The sequence below is a fragment of the Apodemus sylvaticus genome, chromosome 4 (assembly GCF_947179515.1).
Source record: "Apodemus sylvaticus chromosome 4, mApoSyl1.1, whole genome shotgun sequence".
In the NCBI taxonomy this organism is placed as follows: Eukaryota; Metazoa; Chordata; class Mammalia; order Rodentia; family Muridae; genus Apodemus; species Apodemus sylvaticus.
Genome location: NC_067475.1, coordinates 165441944 through 165459607, shown reverse-complemented (window position 1 = coordinate 165459607; position 17664 = coordinate 165441944). Strand labels below are relative to the sequence as shown.

The 17664-nt window shown below is 39.0% G+C and overlaps 2 protein-coding genes across 4 annotated transcripts in view; one reads left to right on the top strand and one right to left on the bottom strand.

Annotated features, from left to right (window-relative positions):
• Pkia (cAMP-dependent protein kinase inhibitor alpha) overlaps positions 1–17664 on the top strand; it is an 81420-nt gene that overhangs the window by 39844 nt on the left and 23912 nt on the right. For 2 of the 3 annotated variants that reach the window (XM_052180895.1, XM_052180896.1), the window contains exons 2-3: positions 9997–10110; positions 16121–16243. The gene's annotated coding sequence lies outside the window, so the exon portion shown is untranslated. The remainder of the gene's footprint in view (positions 1–9996; positions 10111–16120; positions 16244–17664) is intronic. The other variant, XM_052180897.1, reaches the window with a different exon arrangement.
• Positions 7457–7924, bottom strand: LOC127683771 (protein BRICK1-like). Its single transcript, XM_052180990.1, has 2 exons — positions 7862–7924; positions 7457–7795 (listed from the first exon to the last, which is right to left on the bottom strand). The coding sequence occupies exons 1-2, from the start codon at positions 7922–7924 to the stop codon at positions 7457–7459; spliced, it is 402 nt and encodes a 133-aa protein (XP_052036950.1).

Here is a 17664-nt window from a genome sequence, read left to right as displayed (position 1 = left end):
TTCGTGTAACCAGGCTCACTGTGGTTGGGAGAACTGGGTTCTAATGATGCCAAGTAGCCTTGTTTTCTCTTTCTTATGTTCTTGTTCTTGTGTTTCATCATCTGGTTATTTCTGGTGCTACCTGCTCTTGCTATCTGTGACTGTGTCTTGTCCCTCCTGCAAGCCTCTGTGTCAGTACTACTGGGAGACCAGTTCTCTCTGGGAGGAATTTAGGTATGGAGAGTTGTAGTATAGGGTGAGCTCTGGGGTTCCGACAGAAATCAGAAGGATCATGTTCCCAGCTGTTTCTTGGTTCCTGTGTCCTGACGGTTCTGAGAAGATCCCTCTTAGGACAGGAATTTGAACAGAAGTGGTTGTCTTACCTGTGCTCACATGCATATCGGCACTCCTGGGAGACCAACTCTCTCCTGGTGGTATTTGTGTATGTAGTGCTTTGGCACAGGATCAGCTCTAGGTGTTCTGATGATGTTTCTGAATTGTACATATCAAAACTATTTTCATTTATGACCAAAATAAATAAAATTGTAATTTACTATATTTTATTGCCTGTATTATGGTATATACTGTATCTACATAGATCAAGGTTCTACAATGAACATTTTAATAGTTAACATAAAAGAAAGAGGAACTCTCCTCCACTGCTGGTGGGGTTGCAAATTGGTACAACCACTCTGGAAATCAATCTGGCGGTTCCTCCGAAAACTAGGCACCTCACGTCCAGAAGATCCTGCTATACCACTCCTGGGCATATACCCAGAGGATTCCCCACCATGTAATAAGGATACATGCTCTACTATGTTCATAGCAGCCCTATTTATAATTGCCAGATGCTGGAAAGAATCCAGGTATCCCTCAACAGAAGAGTGGATGCAAAAAATGTGGTATATCTACACAATGGAGTACTATTCAGCCATTAGAAACAATGAATTCATGAAATTCTTAGGCAAATGGATGGAGCTAGAGAACATCATACTAAGTGAGGTAACCCAGACTCAAAAGGTGAATCATGGTATGCACTCACTAATAAGTGGATATTAACCTAGAAAACTAGAATACCCAAAACATAATCCACACATCAAATGAGGTACAAGAAGAAAGGAGGAGTGGCCCCTGGTTCTGGAAAGACTCAGTGAAGCAGTATTCGGCAAAACCAGAACGGGGAAGTGGGAAGGGGTGGGTGGGAGGACAGGGGAAGAGAAGGGGGCTTACAGGACTTTCGGGGAGTGGGGGGGGCTAGAAAAGGGGAAATCATTTGAAATGTAAATAAATTATATCGAATAAAAAAATTTTTAAAAAAAGCAAAAACAAAACAAAAACAAACAAACCCAGACTCTTCCACCACATTCTCATGCTGCTTTGTTAGCCTGTCTGACAGCTGGAGACCACGGTCTTAAACTATAGAACTACCCAGTGGAGGAGAAACATGATACAGTATAGGAGGTTTTCAAATGAACAACACCTGAAATGTAATTCAACATCAAAGGTTCAATGAATCCAAAGTGTTTCCAGGTAGACTTCCATGTTTCTTCACAAAGCACCAACAGAGGCTTGGCCTTAAACACAGTCTGAACCATGTGCACTGTGCTTGGTCTAATACTACACAGTATCAGGAAACACTGCCGGTGCACCTTGGATTCAAGAACACTGTATGCTATGGATTACTGAGTCTTTTCTGTACATAGGAACTTTTCTGGTCTGCTAGAAACATAATGGTTTAATTGCAGAAAACAGATTATCCATACTTTCCTGTTGCCATTTTTTATGCATGGAATCACGACATTAGTAGTGATCCTGAATTATGTTATCTTAAATTGCTCAACTTTAAAATAATATGACTTACTGCCTAGAGGTTTAAAATAAATCTTCAGGTGCACTTTGTCTTTGGATTAGAATTTTCAATAATTTCTAAAACTGGTCCTAATCATGCTCCTGTCATCTTGGACCACATACTTATATGAAGTAGGATTCTCAGCATTAGTGATTATGTAAAACAAAAATATACACTCCCAAAAAATCATTGAGTATGTTCTAAATTTCTAAGTGCCTAATGTTTTGTTAATATTTGCTTATCTGTATAAGAATGAGTAAGTATATTCTCTTGAATACAAATTATTTTTATCTTAATCTGGCTGAGTTTTCTGTGTTAAATCACCATGACACAAGCCATCTTGGAAATAAAAGAGTTGATATCATTTTGCAACTTGCAAACCATAATCTAGGCAAGTCAGGATGGGGACTGGAGGCAGAAACTCATAAGCCAATGGAGAAATGATGCTTCCTGGATTTCTTCTAATGATTTGCCGAGTCTGCTCTCTTTTATCATCCAGGACAGGACCCATGGGTGGTACTGTGGTAAGTAAACTCTACCCTCCCCTATCAATAGAACTGATTTGACTTCTACCATTGGTGTGGAACCTGCCAGACTAAGGGTATTCACATAAACTCAACCCTTTTCATGTAGTAAGTATGTACTAGGCAACCTTGTCCCTTGACCCCACGTTTGTATAATCTTCGACTCCACAAATACACTTCTTGAGATTGGTAAAACACAATCATTAAAAGGCCTGCTGCTGTTAGCCAGTCTCTCAGTCAGAACATTTTACAGTCCTGATCTGCTGTCTGACCCAAGGGAAAATATTTAAACCCTTTTAAGGTATCATATTTCTTTATCTGAAAAATGGGATAGCATGTATTCCTCTCTCATATATCTCAGTTTTTTCTTTGAATTTAAAATTTCTTTTTTTATTAAATATATTCATTTATATTTCAAATGTTATACTCTCCTGATTTCCTCCTCTCCCAGAAAACCTCCAATCCATCCTCCCTCCCCCTGCCTCCAAGAAGATGCCTCTGCGTCCAACTTGCTCCCACCTACCCCCACCCTCAATTTCCCCATGCTAGGGCATCTATCCAGCCTTCACAGGACCAAGGACCTCTCCTTCCACCAATGCACAACAAGGCATTTCTCTGTCACAAATGCGGCTGTAACCATGTGTATCCTTTGGTTGATGGCTTAGTCCCTGGGAGCTCAGGGCGGGTCTGGTTGGCCAACATCATCGTTCTTCCCAAGAGTCTGCAAGCCCATTCAGCTCCTCTAGTCCTCCCTCAGTTCCTCCATTGGAAACCCCATGCTCAGTCCAGTGGTTGGCTGCTAACATCTGCCTCTGTATCTGTAAGGCTCTGCCAAGGCACCTCAGGAGACAGCCATATCAGGCTCCTTTCGGCAAGCAATTTTTGGCATCCACAATAGTATCAGGGTTTGGTGACTGTTTATAGGATGAATCCCCAGGTAGGACAGTCTCTGGGTGGCCTTTCCTTCACTCTCTGCCTCACATTTTGTCTCCATAATTGCTCCTGTGAGTATTTTGTTCCCTTTCTCAGAAGGGAAGAAGCACCCACACTTTGGTCTTCCTTCTTCTTGAGCTTCATGTGGGCTGTTAATTGTATCTTGTTTATTCTGAGCTTTTGGGCTAATATCCACTTATCAGTGAGTGCATTCAATGTGTGCTCTTTCGTGATTGGGTTATGTCACTCAGGATAACACTTTCTAGTTCCATCTACTTGCCTAAAAATTTCATGAATTCATTATTTTTTATAGCTGAGTAGTACTCCATTATGTAAATATACCACAATTTCTGTATGTATTCCTCTGTTGAAGGACATCTGGTTTCTTTCTAGCTTCTGACTATTCTAAATAAGGCTGTTATGAATATAGTGGAGCATGTGTCCTTATTACATGGTAGAGCATCTTCTGTATTAATAGTGTTCTTTACCTTACAGAAGCTTTGCAATTTTGTTAGATCCCATTTGTTAATTCTTGATCTTAGCTCATAAGCCATTGGTGGAACTTTTCAGTTCAGGAACTTTTCCCCTGTGCCCATGTGTTTCAGACTTTTTCCCACTTCCTCCTCTTTAAGCTTAGGTGAATCTGGTTTTATGTGGAGGTCCTTGATCCACTTGGACTTGAGCTTTGTACAATGAGTTAAGAATGGGTCAATTTGCATTTTTCTACATGCTGACCTCCAGTTGATCCAGCACCATATTTTAAAAATACTGTTTTTTTTCTATTGGATGTTTTTAGTTCCTTTAGCCACCCAAACATAATTCCACCTTTAACAACAAAAATAAAATGAAGTAACAATCTCTTTTCCTTAATATCTCTTAATATCAATGGACTAAATTCCCCAATAAAAAGAAATAGACTAACAGACTAGATACTTAAACAGGACCCAATGTTTTGGTACATGCAAGAAATCTACATCAGTTACAAAGACATTCACTCCTCAGAGTCTAAGGTTAGAAAACAATTTACCAAGCAAATGGTCCCAAGAAAAAAACTAGGGTGGCCATTCATATATTGGATAAAATCGACTTTCAAACAAGTTGTCAAAAAAGATAAGGAGGGACACTTCATCCTGGTCAAAGGAAAAATCTACCAAGATGAACGCTCAATTCTGAACATCTATGCTCCAAATGCAAGGGTACCCACATTCATAAAAGAAATTTTACTAAAGCACAAAGCACACATTTTCCTCCACACAATAATAATGGGAGACTTCAACACCCCACTCTCAGCAATGGACAAATCATGGAAACAGAAACTAAACAGAGACACAGTAAAACTAGCTGAAGTCATGAAGCAATTGGATCTAACAGATATTTATAGAACATTTCATCCTAAAGCAAAATAATATACCCTTTTCTCAGCACCTCACAGTACCTTCTCCAAAACTGACTCTATAATTGGTCTCATATATTTCTGAATATTGTGTAAAGTAAGATAATGCATGATTAGTTTTAACATGGTTCCTGGCACCTATGAGAACAGTTATTTCTACTGTTATTTTCTCTGCTCCCTGCTCTCAGCTCAGCACTTTGTCTCAACACACAGTACCTTTTCAGAGTCTTTGCTGTACTGAGGTGGTTGAAGGATTTGTGCAGCACACCAGATCAGGGCAGTTGGTCCCCTTGCCAGTGACTTCTCCCAGCAAAGGAAGAAGTAACATTTCAGACCTCTGCTTTTGCTCTGAACAGCTTGTCCATCCCTTAGTTGTAAAATAATGTCACTGAGTTCCCGAATTTTTAAACAATTCTCATTTGAAAGTTGCTGGTTTACCCTAACCTAATGTGTCCCAGTAATTCAGAGTCACCTGTTCAATTAAGATTGGAAGTAATAATTAATGATTGCTGTTATTTTGAAGCTTAAGGGTTTTTATTTTCATTCACCCTATGCACACAGGGCCCAGCTCCGTTTTGCCCCCTCTTGGTAACCAGTGTTACTTTCCTGAGTGTCTGACATTTAGTTTACTTTGTACCTCTTTTAATTGGATATCTGCTTACAAGGAAAGGCCTGGTCCTTCCTTCTTCACAACTGTACCTTCAAAGACATGAAAGCCACATGCTCAGGAAACTCATGTTGGAAAAGTGAATAAATATGAAAAGATATAGACAAGTCATTTACACATGCTACAATCATATCTCTTTTAAAGGAACATAATAATCATTAAACAGGTTGGTTCATTAAGAATTAGTCATGTGGCTGCCATAGTATAATTTTCAGAATAAAGGATCCTATTGCTTTTGAAGTACACTGATGATTTTGAAGTAACTTGCCAAGTTTACACATTTACAGACATACTTTTTCTTTTTAATTCAACAGTTCCAGCATTAACTCAGCCAAGAGGCATAAGGCCTTGATTTCTTGTTCTTTCCAAGACTTTTAGCATGAAAGATGCTGAATTTTGTCAAATCCTTCTTCAGCATCTAATGAAATGACCATGTGGTTTTTTTCTTTGAGTTTGTTTATGTAGTGGATTACATTGATGGATTTCTGTATACTGAACCATCCCTGAATCCCTGGGATGAAGTCTACATGATCATGATGAATGATCATTTTGATGGGTTCTTGGATTCGTTTGGCAAGAATTTTATTGAGCATTTTTGCATCGATATTCATAAGGGAAATTGGTCTGAAGTTTTCTTTGTTTGATCTTTGTGTGGTTTTGGTATTAGCATAATTGTGGCTTCATAGAATGAGTTGGATAGTGTTCCTTCTGTTTCTCTTTTGTGGAATAGTTTCAAGAGTATTGGTGTTAAGTCTTCTTTGAAGGTCTGATAGAATGCTGTACTAAAACCATCTGGTCCTGTTTTTTTTTTTTTTTTTTTTTTTTTGGTTGGAAATTACCACTTCTATTTATTTAGGCATTATGGGACTGTTTAGATGATCTATCTGATCCTGATTTAACTTTGATATTTGGTATCTGTCTAGGAAATTGTCCATTTCCTCCAGATTCTCCAGTTGTGTTGAGTATAGGCTTTTGTAGTAGGATCTGATGATTTTTTGATGATTTTTTTGAATTTCCTCAGTTTCTGTTGTTATATCTCCCTTTTCATTTCTAATTTTGTTAATTTGGATACTTTCTCTGTGCCCTTGGTTAGTCTGGCTAAGCGTTTATCTATCTTGTTGATTTTCTCAAAGAACCAGCTCCTGGTTTTGTTGATTCTTTGTATAGTTCTTTTTTGTTTCTACTTGGTTGATTTCAGCTCCGAGTTTGATGATTTCCTGCCTTCTACTCCTCTTGGGTGAAATAGCTTCTTTCTGTTCTAAAGCTTCCAGGTGTGCTGTTAAGTTGCTAGTGTATGCTCTCTCCATTTTCTTTTTGGAGGCTCTCAGAGCTATGAGTTTTCCTCTTAGCACTGCTTTCATTGTGTCCCATAGATTTGGGTATGTTGTGCCTTCATTTTCATTAAATTCTAGAAAGTCTTTGATTTCTTTCTTTATTTCTTTCTTGACCAAGGTATTGAGTCATTGTTCAGCTTCCATGTGTATATGGGATTTTGTTGCTATTGAAGACGACCCTTATTCCATAGTGATCTGATAGGAGGCATGGGATTAGTTCGATCTTCTTATATCTGTTGAGGTCTGTTTTGTGACCAATTATATGGTCAATTTTAGAGAAGGTACCATGAGTTGCTGAGAAGAAGTTATAGTCTTTTGATTTAGGATGAAATGTTGTATACATATCTATTAAATCCATTTGGTCCAAAACTTCTGTTAGTTTCACTGTGTCTCTGTTTAGTTTGTGGTTCCATGATCTGTCCATTGAGGAGAGTGGGGTGTTGAAGTCTCTCACAATCATTGTGTGAGGTGCAATGTGTGCTTTCTACAACATTTTCTGGCAGCCACACTGTAGGGCAGGATCTCAGCAGGTTTTCCCCCACCTCTCACAGGTAGAGAGAAGGCTGACTGTTGACAGAAATAAGTGCAGAGGCCTTGGGAGACGTCAGGAAAACCTGAGAGAGATTGTGAGCTGGGGAGGACCTTACAGAGTCCCAGACACTGCCTCTCAACACCTCAAACACATTGACAAGTAGTTCCAAACAATGTTACTGGAAGGGAAAAAGCCTAATGCAGTTTCCAAGAGGGCCCCTGGACTGCTTTCTCCCCCATTCCACATCACACCCCAGGGCACACAGCAGAGCCCAAAGACCACCTTTGAAAAAAGGAAAATAAGAAAATGCCCTGTTCCTCTGTAAGGAGAGGAGGAGAAGGCTGCTGGACCTTTCCCACAGGGCCAATATTCTGTCTGTCCAGCCACTTCCCAGCAGCAGAGTGACGCACTTCTAGGTGAGTCTCACTCTTTGTCACCCTTGTGTCAATGTGCTCTATTCTCTGTTCAAGGGCTATCAGTTTCTCATTTAGTGTTGCGAGTTTTGACTGACAAGACAGATCAAAAGAGTTGAGAAAGTCCGAGATTTTCTTGATGCTGCTGGTGATGATCTCAGTGTACTCCCGCTTTGCCCAGGACAGGTTCGCCCAGGTCAGGTTCGCCCAGGACAGGTTCGCCCAGAACAGGTTCGCCCAGAACAGGTTCGCCCAGTCCTGGTGAATCTCCCACTGCACCCGATTCTCTTGTCCCACCATGGCAACCACCTGAGCAACAGTAACATTTCTAAATTGTTCACAAGTCTTTAATGAACAGTGATCATAATACATAAACCAAATTTTATCTAGTGTAGCTTAATGGTTCCAGTTGAAAACCAGTCAATTCATGCCCATATCCTCGAGAACTAAATCTCAACAACTTTGCTGCACAGGCATACACCACTGCTTATCCCATGCTGTCTCTCCCATTGATCATTCTCACACCCTTCTGAACCTCTTGTGTACATCCTTTTCTGTCCTGTACCAAGTCTTTTTATTTATCCTGCTATCACATACTTATTTTCTCTAGGCTTTAGAAACTCATTCTTCCTTCCTACTTCATATACTATGCCAGACTGCATGTATAAGAGAATCTGTTAGCATTCCTTATATTTTACAGATTTATAGCAATTTCGTGAATTAAAATCTACCTGTGCCTGTTCAGTACATTCCAAGATAATCTGTTCTGCAGTTGTTGATTTAAATTGGGTCTTCAATACTTGAAATTAAAATACTTATTATAATAAAGCTATGTAACTAAGTAACGGGTACATGTGGTGGGGATTAGCTAATGTATATTAATATGAGGAATTAATGGTTCACTTAAAATCTTGTTTCAATCTCTTCACAATGATTCTATCAAAGATCGTAGTGACTTTATAAAACATCAAGGTATTGGGATTTTACTTGAATCAATACAGAAAATTTTTAATGTTACATCAATATTTGGAAATTTCTCAAGGGTGCAAAATTATCCATCTGGCTTGAAAGCTAGTCACAAAACATTTTGATGCTGTTGGTGTCTCACCCACATCTTGTGGCATGTGACCTTTCAATACGTACTCATTGTATCACAATGCTATTCATAATTGAAGGAAGGCTAGAAAGCTTGGCAAGTAGTATTTCTAATGTAGGTTAAAACCAATTACAGAGGTGATTTGAGATATATTCCTATCAGCTTTCTTTCCCATTTATTGGAATAACAGTAAGTCATATTCTAAAGACTTTCAGAGATCCCCTGAAGGACTAATCTGCAGGAGTAACTCATTCAGATCCATGCCTCTGCTTTCTTCCAGACCCTTTCTCCAGTTTCCTAGCCTACTCTTTAGTGGGATGATCTACTCCATACAGAATATTCACAGTTGATGTCTTGTCTCAGATTCAGCGGCTGGGAATTCAAACTAAGACATCTGAAACTCCTTTTGACCTTATAGTGTTGTGCCTCTTACAGAACAGTAAATGGCAGTATTGCAAAGGGATGATGTAAGATATGTTATTCTTTGTAGATCATACGAATCTCAAATCAAAACCAATATGAACTTACAAAGAAGCAATTTTTTTGTGACAGTGACCTATGGGTAGAACAAAGCAGAAATAATGTCACTTGTTTTCTGCTCGTGGAGGTGTGACATTTGTGGTCAGGTAGTGCCTAACAGGTGTGACTATAATTTAAGAAGCCTGCTCCGTTAGCCATCAGGAAATTGCTATTACTATTTTGCAGTGTTGACCTCAAGACAGTGTTATATTTGTTTCAGCTTACTATAATATCCATTAGCCTTGGTTACTAATAGTTAATGGACTTATTCTGTCTCCACCACCTTATTTAAAATCTACTCATATGTACATATATACACAAACGTTGTGTTTGACAAAGTTTGAAAGGTCATTAAAGGTGTCTGTCTGTAAAATGGCCTTCAAATGGGTTCTTATGTTTATTTTATGAATAATTAAATTTAGCAAAACTAATTTTTAAAATTATAAATGAAGAATGCTACATGGAAATCCAGTGTCAAAGTGAGGTAAATAAGATAAAGTTTAAAACAAATTAGAAAACTTGAATCCTTTGTGCTCATTTTGTTTCCTAAGTCACAAACGGTACTATGCCTTCTAGAAACACTGCTTGGCTTGAAGTCTCAAATGGTAATCTGTGGCTTTATTGTATTTATTTCAAGCTTGTAAAATATAACCTTTTTTTAAAATTAGAAGATATTGAAGATGCTTACTTGAAATGATAAGAAAATGAAACCTATAGGTACAGATAATTAATATTTCACTTAACACCTTCATTTCAGCTTCCTGAACACCAAGGCCTGATGTTCCCAAGAAGAAATTTCTGGTAGAAATCTGAAGAACATTTCTAAGAAAAAATAATTCAATGAATTGAGAACAAGACAGTTTCCAATCAGGTAGGAACACATGATCAGCTCACATGTACAGGTGCCTCGGTAGCTTTCATAAAAAGATGGGTGTCTGAGTTATCCTAGGAGCATTTGCTTTCAATTCCCTTGGAGATGAAAGTGTTTACCAGAGAGTTCCTTGGAGGGAAGTAACTACAATAACAGCACGATTTTTTTTTTCCATTTTTAGCTCATTGTTACTATGTGCACCTAGAGATCTCAGGTCTTTTATCTCAGGAGGCTGCAAAGGCAGAGTTGTAGATTAACTCCATTTTCCCTCATAAGACAAGTCATTTTCATATGTTGTCTCCATGACCCTACTGTTCTTTATCAAAATCAAGGGCTCTAATAAAATCAGGTAAGGTGTAGTTCTAGTAGTGTGTATGAGGAAATCAAATTGGTTCTATCTGGGGTGCCCTAGGCGTAGTTTTGATGCTAATTGAGGTTGACCAGAAGGAGGATGGGACATGTTGAAGAGAAACTGTTTTCATGTATTTATGTATGTGAGAATCCCACTCACAATTTACTTTGTTTTTTTTTGTTATTTTATTTATTTACATTTTAAATGTTATCCAGGTTTCCCCCTCTGCAACCCCCATCCCACCCCCTACTCCTTTGCCTCTATTAGGGTGCTCCCCCACCTGCCCACCCATTTCCCCCTCACTGCTCTTGCATCCTCTCATACTGGGCTATCAAGCCTCCACAGGACCCAGGGCCTCCCTTCCCATTGATGCCAGATAAGGCCATCCTCTGCTACATATGTAGCTGGGTCTCTCTGTGCGTAGTTCTGGATTGGTGGTTTAGTCCCTGGGAGGTCTGGGTGGTCTGGTTAGTTGATATTGGTGAGGTCCCCTTCAGCTCCTTCAGCCCTTCCCCTAACTCTCCCATTGTGTTCCCGGGCTCAGTCGATGGCTGGCTGTGAATATCTGCATCTATATTGGTCAGGTGCTGGTAGAACTTCTCAGAGGACAGCTATACCAGGCTCCTTCTGTCAGCAAGCACCTCTTGGCATCAGCAACAGTGCCAGGGTCAGGTGTCTGTGCCTGGAATGAATCCCAAAGTAGGGCAGTTTTTGGATGGCCTTTCCTTCAGTCTTGGGACCATGTTTTTGTCTCTGCATTTCCTTTAGACGGGAACAATTCTGGGTTAAAATTTTTTAGATCAGTGGGTGGCCCCATTCCTCAACTGGGAACCATGTCTATCTACTGGAGATGGTCTCTACAGGTTCTATCTCCCCTTTATTAGGTATCGACTAATGTCATCCCATTTGGTCCTGGGAACCTCTTTCTTCTGGAACTTTTCAATGGCTACCACAGTTCCCCCATCCTCTGCTGCTACATATTTCTGTTCAATTTCCCGACCCTCTGTACTTCTCCCCTGTCTCTTTCCATAACTGATCCTGCCCCACCCCATGCTTTTCCCTCCTCTTCCCTCCCTCCCAAATCCCTCTGTCCCTCTCTCTCTCCTGTGATTATTTTGTTCCCCCTTCTAAGGATTGAAACATCCACACTTTGGTCTTCCTTCTTCTTAAGCTTCATATGGTCTGTGAGTTGTATCATGGATATTCTGAGCTTTTGGGCTAATATCCACTTATCAGTGAGGACATACCATGTATGTTCTTTTATGCCTGGGTTACCTCACTCAGGATTCTATTTTACTTTTTTTATTTGCAATTTGAGATGAACATTTATTTCAAGCACTGAGCCTTCCTATTTTATGAGCCACAAAAGCAATGACATCAATATCAAGAACTACGTCTTCTCATGTGCAATTATAGTCTCAGTGTTTAGCATCATACAAGACTTCTAGTTAGCACTTCAAAGACCCATGATAAATGATGAATGGCTTCAAAAATGAATGAAACAGGATAATAAGGCAGAAAGGGTATCTGCCCTGTGTTGTGTTAAGTGTTGACTTGTTTTATGTGTTGACCTACATAAAGCTTACAACTTGATTATTGAAATCTGAGCAGATTATCTGAAATTAATTATTGAGCAGACTATCCCTACATTAGTTTCTAGGCCACATTATTTCTAAAAACATGATTTTAAGCATTTTATAAGTATACTCTTAAAGATAATTTTTAAATAACTATCAATTAAATTCTGCCTTATTTTTTTATAGAACAGCTATAGTACCATAACAGAGGTGTTTTTGTAGGCTGTTGCTCTTCTCTTCAGTGGTCCCAGGAGAGAAACAAAAGTTGTTTAACCAATTAAAGAAATGCAAGCATTAGAGGTTGCAATTACCAAACCAAAAAAGAGAGAAAAATGAAATAACACAAATGGTCTAAAATAGCATACTGAAACTCATTTCAAAAGGTATGAAAACATAGTCCCCTGTTTTCTTATTCCTTTGCTGCTGGGTGGAACTTAATTAACCGTGCAGTACTTTTGCTCTGAATGTATTTGTCCACAATTTCAGGTTCATCTCCCATAGTCTCCACCCCCCTCCCATGTTACCTTTGTAACAGAAATTGTACCTCCCTGATGTTTTTAAAGTTTCTGGACAGCCAAAAGAATAGCACCACTTTAAGTAAAGATGATACATGATAAAAGTAGGATGCTTCATGATGATACTAACATCCTCATAGGAGGGAATTTCATAGCCAGACGGCCTACACACAGGTTTATAAGAGGATGTGTATAGTCTTCAGGAGCAAAGGTTATCATCTCCAGAAGTAAGGCCTACTGGCAATATTAACTAGAATTTTTTAAAACAACCTTTTGTAATATTTAATTCTGGAAAAGTATATAATTTTGAAACATGAGAACAAAAATAAATTCCTCCAAAGTTAAGAACTAGAGTGAGGTCCACAGAGCTTCCCTCATGTTCCACGTTGTTCCTAAGCCTCTTCCAGAAACAAAGAAGAGAACACTCTTGGTCACATAAATAGCATGAGTTATTTAATTGTATGGGTGGTCAGTCTGAGTCTTATAGATCTACCTTCATATTTTAAGTACTCTTACATGCATTTAAAGTCAATATTGTATTTCTAAAATTCATACATTTTAACTTCAATCTTCCCACCAATGTTATAGTATTTCCTTGTGTAGAGATAAGCATGTGTTTATGATCATGCTGAAAATGTTAGCATTATTTTGGCCTTACTTTGGATAATATGTAATGATAATTTATGTCAGTATGCTCTAATACACATGTTATAAATGTGCATGTATGTATGTTTATATAATATATATATATATATATATAAAAATGTATGATACATGTATCACATATGCACATATAGTTTTCTCTATAGCTTCAGGCTTTGCAAAGTAGGAGAGAATTCATTTTGCATTAGTTGGCTGGCATTGCTTCAAAAAATGTCACAGTTCAGCTTAAATAACAGGGTTTTTCATAGTTCTAGAAACAAGAAAAAATACCTGATAACTTTTTCTGTGCCTCATAAGTGGATGTTGCTGGTGCTCTTTTGTTTTTATTAGATATTTTCTTTACTTAAATTTCAATGTTATCACCTTTCCTGGTTTCTGATCCAAAAATCCCCTAACCCATCCCCCCCCCCCCCCCTGCTCACCAACCCACTCACTCCCACTTCCCTGGCCTGGCATTCTCCTGTACTGGGGTGTTGAGCCTTCTCTGGACCTAGGGTCTCTCCTCCCTTTGATGTCCAACAAGGCCTTTTAATCCTTTTCCCTGTGTGGGGCTATAGTTCCCCGGAAGCCACTCCACATGGATGAGTACCTTACCATTATGGCCTTATTTAACCTGAAGTACCTCCTCACGGACAGAGCTCTAAATATTTTCACACTGAATCAGCAGCTTCAGTGTGCAGGTTTCTAGCAAACAATTCAGTCCATTACAATCTCAAGTAATTTTGCTTCCAATGAGGAGAAAAATTCCTAGTCAGCTTCACTTTCAACAAGATTCCCAGTGTGTGAACGCTCAGGGACTATTTTCTACCAATTTTTGGATTTTATTATATTAGCTTTTAACTGTTTTCAAATATAGATGCACCAATAATCTCTAGTACAAATAACTTCACCTGGGATACACTTTTTAGTGGAAAAATAGTGTCTTGAGATAAAAATATTAAAAACCAAATTACATTAAAACAAATTATATTATAATAACATTATAAAACAAAATTTTTCTCTTAAAACTGTAGCTTTTTATAGTAAAAAGCTCTTTTCTGATAATGGGCTGTAGTGATATCATTATTTCTTTTGGTGTATTCTTCAAGTTCTAGTGTTGTTTTTGTTTGTGTGTGTGTTTATTTGTTTGTTTGTTTTGAAAACAGGATTATGTTTGATTAAGTTTTATGAATCATTTAGCTTTTTGAGACCAAGCCATTTACCATGCAGTAATTTTCAAGAGTTTATTCTAATTGTGTTTGTGTATGTGCAAGTGGGTAAATCTCAGTGGCTGAAGAAAAAGAGAAGTAAAAGCAGAGAGACAGCTACAACTTTGAGCCAGGAGTAGAGAAGTTGGACAGGTTCATTGACAAAGACCTCCAAGCAGCTCCATTGTGGACATGCACCCACATTGTAGGTAAAAAGATTTTTGAAGAAAGACAAATGAGAAAGCCCAGAATGCATGCTTATGCTTTGACCAGGATCTGAAAGAAGAGATGGAAAAGGGAAAGGAAAGAAAGAAAATTATGTTTTTCTGAATAACAGAAGAAAGTGCACAGGTACAAAGTGCAATGTGATTGTAGCTCTGCGAGCCTCTGTCCTGGGGAGGGGGGAGGAGTCAGGTCGCAAAGAATGAGTACATATTTCATTTCATTCAGGGGCCAGTTAGTTCTTAACTTGTCTTTGAGAGAGTATTTCTTGAGGGTTGACTCCTGGCCAACTCATCTACATGCTCAGCAGAATTAACTCTTAAAAGGAGAAGAGAATGATATGTTCTCTTTTAGTAATTTAGACTGTGAGCTCATCACTCCAGACTAGGGAAACAGCTTCGATCCTATTCTTTTGACCACAGGAATTATTGACTAATGGACCTCAACAAGACCCAGATATGATAAACGTTTCATATAGAAATCTAAATCTGAAGGAGGAACTTCTTTTCTAGTGGGATCAGGAAAGCAGGAAGTGGCGATCCATCCTAGGGTGTATACAAGGCTTCCAGTCCCAGCAACATCACCTTCTCAAAAGTTCAGACCACAAAGTCATTGAGGAACCAGATTAGGGACCAAACCCACAAATTCTTACAATATTTCTGATATCCACCTAGAACAGGTCCAAGAAAAGGACACTGATCAAGATCTCCCGTCCTAAACTGCCTGCTAGGTTCTGTTTGTTGTATCAGCAGCTATCTCTCTGAAGATGTAACCATGACTACTGTCAGGGAGTTTGGGTGAGGCCTGATCTGTCTTCTATCTGTTGAGTGCAGTCATTGCCCGTGTTGTTTGTTGCATCTCTGTAGTAAGCCTATCTAAAAGAACAGAAAAGTGCATAGATGTGTAGTTCATTTGTGTAACAAACAAGGGTAGATAGGAAAGGGGCAACTGAGGGAACACGCATAGATAGAATTAGGTTGCCATTGTACCATCTGACTATGGATTGACTGTGAACAGAAAGACAAGAAGTTAAAAGCACAGGCAAGTGCATACAGTACAATGCTGAATAGATTACAATCAATGTGATCTATATGAAAATAGTTATAAACCATTTTCAACCATAAAATGCAAAGATCCTATTCCAAAGAGTTTGTTGGAAGGATGGTGCTTGGCCATGTTCTTCATCTAATTTTGAAATACAATCAAAGGAAATATTACCAGAAGTATCAAGAATATGCACATAACATTTTTCCGACTGTTAGGAAGGGTATGAGAATCCCTTCATTTATTTGACCAGTTGAAGGTCTGGTCCACAGGGACCCGTTGGGCACAGAATAAGCCTCTGGATCCTTTAAACTTTCATTTAGTTACCTGTTTCCTCAGTTGTGCCACTAATTCAGTGTTGCTAGCCATTTCATTTCCCATGCAGAGGAGTTTATCTGTAGACAGAGCACCAAGCGGCATGGCACTCAGTCTGACTTTTTGTCATTTCAGGTGCGGCCACTGTGGTGCCTCTCTCTTTCGCCTTTGGTTCCACTGGAACAGGACCCCAGATCTCAAACGCTTTCCTCCCATCAGAGACTGTCCCTGTAAAGAACACTATTCCTCAAGCTAGAGGTAAACTTCTCTAAAGCACACTTCTGGAACACAGTTCTACAGATCTGTACTCACTGGTGATGGGTTTTCTTTCACTGTGATTTCATTACACTAAAGTGAAGATGTTTATGGACAGTGAACTCATCCTTCCACATTTCACTGCTCACCACATCTCAGACTCATAACTATTTCCGTCTGTGTCTCTGCTCTGCACATCACTTACATCAAGGTAAACAAACACTGTGCATTGTACTTTTTCATTCTTCATTTTAAGTGCAGAGATTCTCACCTGTGGGTTGTGATCCTTTTGGGGATCGACAGCCCGTTCACAGTGGTCACCGAAGACCATTGGAAAGCACACATATTTACATTATGACTTATAACAGCAACAAAATTACAGTTATGAAGTAGCAATGAAAATAATTTGGGGGTTGGTGAGTCACCACAACATGAGGAACTATATAAAGGGTCTGCCTTAGGAAGGCTGAGAAACACTGGTTTAGTGTTTTGAAATAAGGTCCTACTTTGTTAGCTAAGATACCCTTTAACTTAACAATCCTTCTGCCTCAGCCTCTGGGGGTTTCTGGGAATAAAAGCACATACCACCACATCTGCTGTTTTACATTTTCTCTCTAGTGTTTCCCCTCTCTGCCACTAATTCAATTACTGGGACCCAAACCTTTGGCTTTGTCCCTAACATGTCACTAATTGAAAAGTTCCTACATGTTGCTTATCAGTTTGGAAAGGCTCCAAAATCCCATCTAGCCTGAACCCATCTCCCTCGAATTAGCTTTATTGAAGCGAAGCGCAGGCCGTCATTGCTCACCTACAGCAATAGGCAGCATCTTCCGTGACTGCCTCCCCTCCTCCGCTGCTCCCATATGTACCGTGTGCTCTGTCGCCAATGGAAGATCTGCAGTAATCTGTGGAAATATGGAAACTGGTGACATCACCGCTCAAAAGCTGCCTCTCTCCAGAGTTCATGATGTGCATGGCCTCACCCAGTGTTTCTCGAGCCCCAGTCTCCAAATTCACTTCATACTGCTTCCTTAACTATATTATATTCCAAATGCTACAAGGTTTTTTTTCAACATTATGACCTATGCACTTGCTTTGGCTGAAGCCTAGAAAATCTGTAAAATTCTAACAAATTAGATTTCAGAAAGCATTTGCATTTTATTTTGTGAAGACATTTGGGATAAGAAATTTTGGGAAACTAAAGATAATTTTGTACATTATTCACACTTCTAGAAATCCATCTCTTGGTTAGATGAGAAGTGTGAACTCAAGAGGTACAAATGTTAAAATTTTCAAACAAGAGTTGCAAATGGTAAAACCGTATGGTTTAAACATTGAACTATATGGGCTTACAGACATGGGCACTGTATAATATCTATAACCAATACAGTTAACCAGTGGCCTGCATTGAAAATCAAAAGATG